Source organism: Sardina pilchardus, chromosome 8, assembly GCF_963854185.1.
Source record: "Sardina pilchardus chromosome 8, fSarPil1.1, whole genome shotgun sequence".
NCBI classification, from domain to species: domain Eukaryota; kingdom Metazoa; phylum Chordata; class Actinopteri; order Clupeiformes; family Clupeidae; genus Sardina; species Sardina pilchardus.
Window position 1 is genome coordinate 1,149,691 of NC_085001.1, and position 2,500 is coordinate 1,152,190.

Genomic DNA, 2,500 nt, shown 5'->3' on the forward strand with positions numbered 1-2,500 from the left:
GTGATAAAGAGTTTCCCTTCATCAAAGTTTATGGATCAGTTTTTAACTCTCACGAGAGTTTATGGATTAGTTTTAAATCTCACAAGAGTTTATGGAGTAGCCTTATATCTCACAAGAGTTTATGGATTAGTTTTACATCACGAGAGTTTATGGATTAGCCTTACAGTACATCTCACAAGAGTTGATGGATTAGCCTTACAGTACATCTCACAAGAGTTTATGGATTAGTTTTACATCACAAGAGTTGATGGATTAGCCTTACAGTACATCTCACAAGAGTTGATGGATTAGTTTTACATCACGAGAGTTTATGGATTAGCCTTACAGTACATCTCACAAGAGTTGATGGATTAGCCTTACAGTACATCTCACAAGAGTTTATGGATTAGTTTTACATCACAAGAGTTGATGGATTAGCCTTACAGTACATCTCACAAGAGTTGATGGATTAGTTTTACATCACGAGAGTTTATGGATTAGCCTTACAGTACATCTCACAAGAGTTGATGGATTAGCCTTACAGTACATCTCACAAGAGTTTATGGATTAGTTTTACATCATGAGAGTTGATGGATTAGCCTTACAGTACATCTCACAAGAGTTTATGGATTAGTTTTACATCATGAGAGTTGATGGATTAGCCTTACAGTACATCTCACAAGAGTTTATGGATTAGTTTTACATCATGAGAGTTGATGGATTAGCCTTACAGTACATCTCACAAGAGTTTATGGATTAGTTTTACAGTACATCTCACAAGAGTTAGCTTCATGAGAACTGTTCAGATTGAGTGGCAGTAACGTGACAACGCACCATATAAGTTAAACAGCATCACATTTGTGGCGTCTCTTAAAAAGATCAGCGGAGAGAAAAAAGATGGAGTTTAGACCACAACAGAACTGCCCTGTGCCCTTTATGAAGATCAGCGGAGAGGAAAGATGGAGTTTAGTTTAGACCACAACAGGCCTGCCCTGTGCCCTTTATGAAGATCAGCGGAGAGGAAAAAGATGGAGTTTAGTTTAGACCACAACAGAACCCCTGCCCTGTGCCCTTTATGAAGATCAGCGGAGAGAAAAAAGATGGAGTTTAGTTTAGACCACAACAGAACTGCCCTGTGCCCTTTATGAAGATCAGCAGAGAGGAAAGATGGAGTTTAGTTTAGACCACAGCAGAACTGCCCTGTGCCCTTTAGAAGCTGCACATTTGCACGTTCTTGTTTGTATTTCTACCACTTAATCCGCTGTGTGTGTGTGTGTGTGTGTGTGTGTGTGTGTGTGTGTGTGTGTGTGTGTGTGTGTGTGTGTGTGTGTGTGTGTGTGTGCCCTGCTTCAGCTGCGTCCACTACTCGTGCGACGCGATCGACTGCCAGGAGCCGGTGGTGCCGCAGGCCAGCGTGAGCTGCAGTGGCCCGGGCTACTTCAACGGCGTCCACTGCTCCGTCACCTGCAACCGCGGATACACACTCAAGATCCACAGGGACGACGACATCATCAAGACACAGGTAGGCCTGCCGTACTGCGGCGCAGTGTGTGTGTGTGTGTGTGTGTGTGTGTGTTCACTTGTGTTGGTTGAAGATGGTTGAAGTATTGTGTGAACGTAGCTTCACACCCTGTAAACGTATTGCACTGTTAGCAATTTTTGGTGAACTTCTCACGTTTTGCCGTTTGTATTGTGATGGCTAATAGTCACTGACGTTTGTATTGTGATAACTGATAGTCGCTGGGGAATTGTGATGTTTGTATTGTGATAACTGATAGTCGCTGGGGAATTGTGACGTTTGTATTGTGATAACTGATAGTCGCTGGGGAATTGTGACGTTTGTATTGTGATAACTAGTCGCTGGGGAATTGTGACATTTGTATTGTGATAACAGATAGTCGCTGGGGAATTGTGACTTTTGTATTGTGATAACTAGTCGCTGGGGAATTGTGATGTTTCTATTGTGATAACTGATAGTCGCTGGGGAGTTGTGACGTTTGTACTGTGATAACTGATAGTCGCTGGGGAATTGTGATGTTTGTACTGTGATAACTGATAGTCGCTGGGGAATTGTGACGTTTGTAAACTGCTAACTGGAACTAAAGCAATCGTCTTCAAATCGTCTCCATGGCTACTGCTGTGTTTGATCAGTCACACTCACACACACACATACACTTTCTCTTTCTTAGTGCAAACACACGCACACACACAAACACACTTTCTCTTTCTTAGTCTCTAAAAAGTGCAAACATGGAAAAACTGTAACAGACACACCACAAACACACACACACACACACACACACACACACACACACACACATACACACACACACACACACACACACACACACACACACACACACACACACACACACACACACACACACACACACACACTGATCTGAGGACAGACACTAGCACACACACACACATTGATCTAAGGACAGACCCCAGCACACACACACATACACACACACACTGATCTGAGGACAGACCCCAGCACACACACACACACACACAC

At 43.1% G+C, this 2,500-nt stretch overlaps 1 protein-coding gene across 1 annotated transcript in view; it reads left to right on the top strand.

Annotated features, from left to right (window-relative positions):
* The window catches only part of pappab (pregnancy-associated plasma protein A, pappalysin 1b), a 146,636-nt gene that overhangs the window by 90,692 nt on the left and 53,444 nt on the right, over positions 1-2,500 (top strand). Inside the window, exon 16 of the mRNA XM_062543798.1 lies at positions 1,333-1,501. Within this exon, the coding sequence (XP_062399782.1) occupies positions 1,333-1,501 (169 nt within the window). The remainder of the gene's footprint in view (positions 1-1,332; positions 1,502-2,500) is intronic.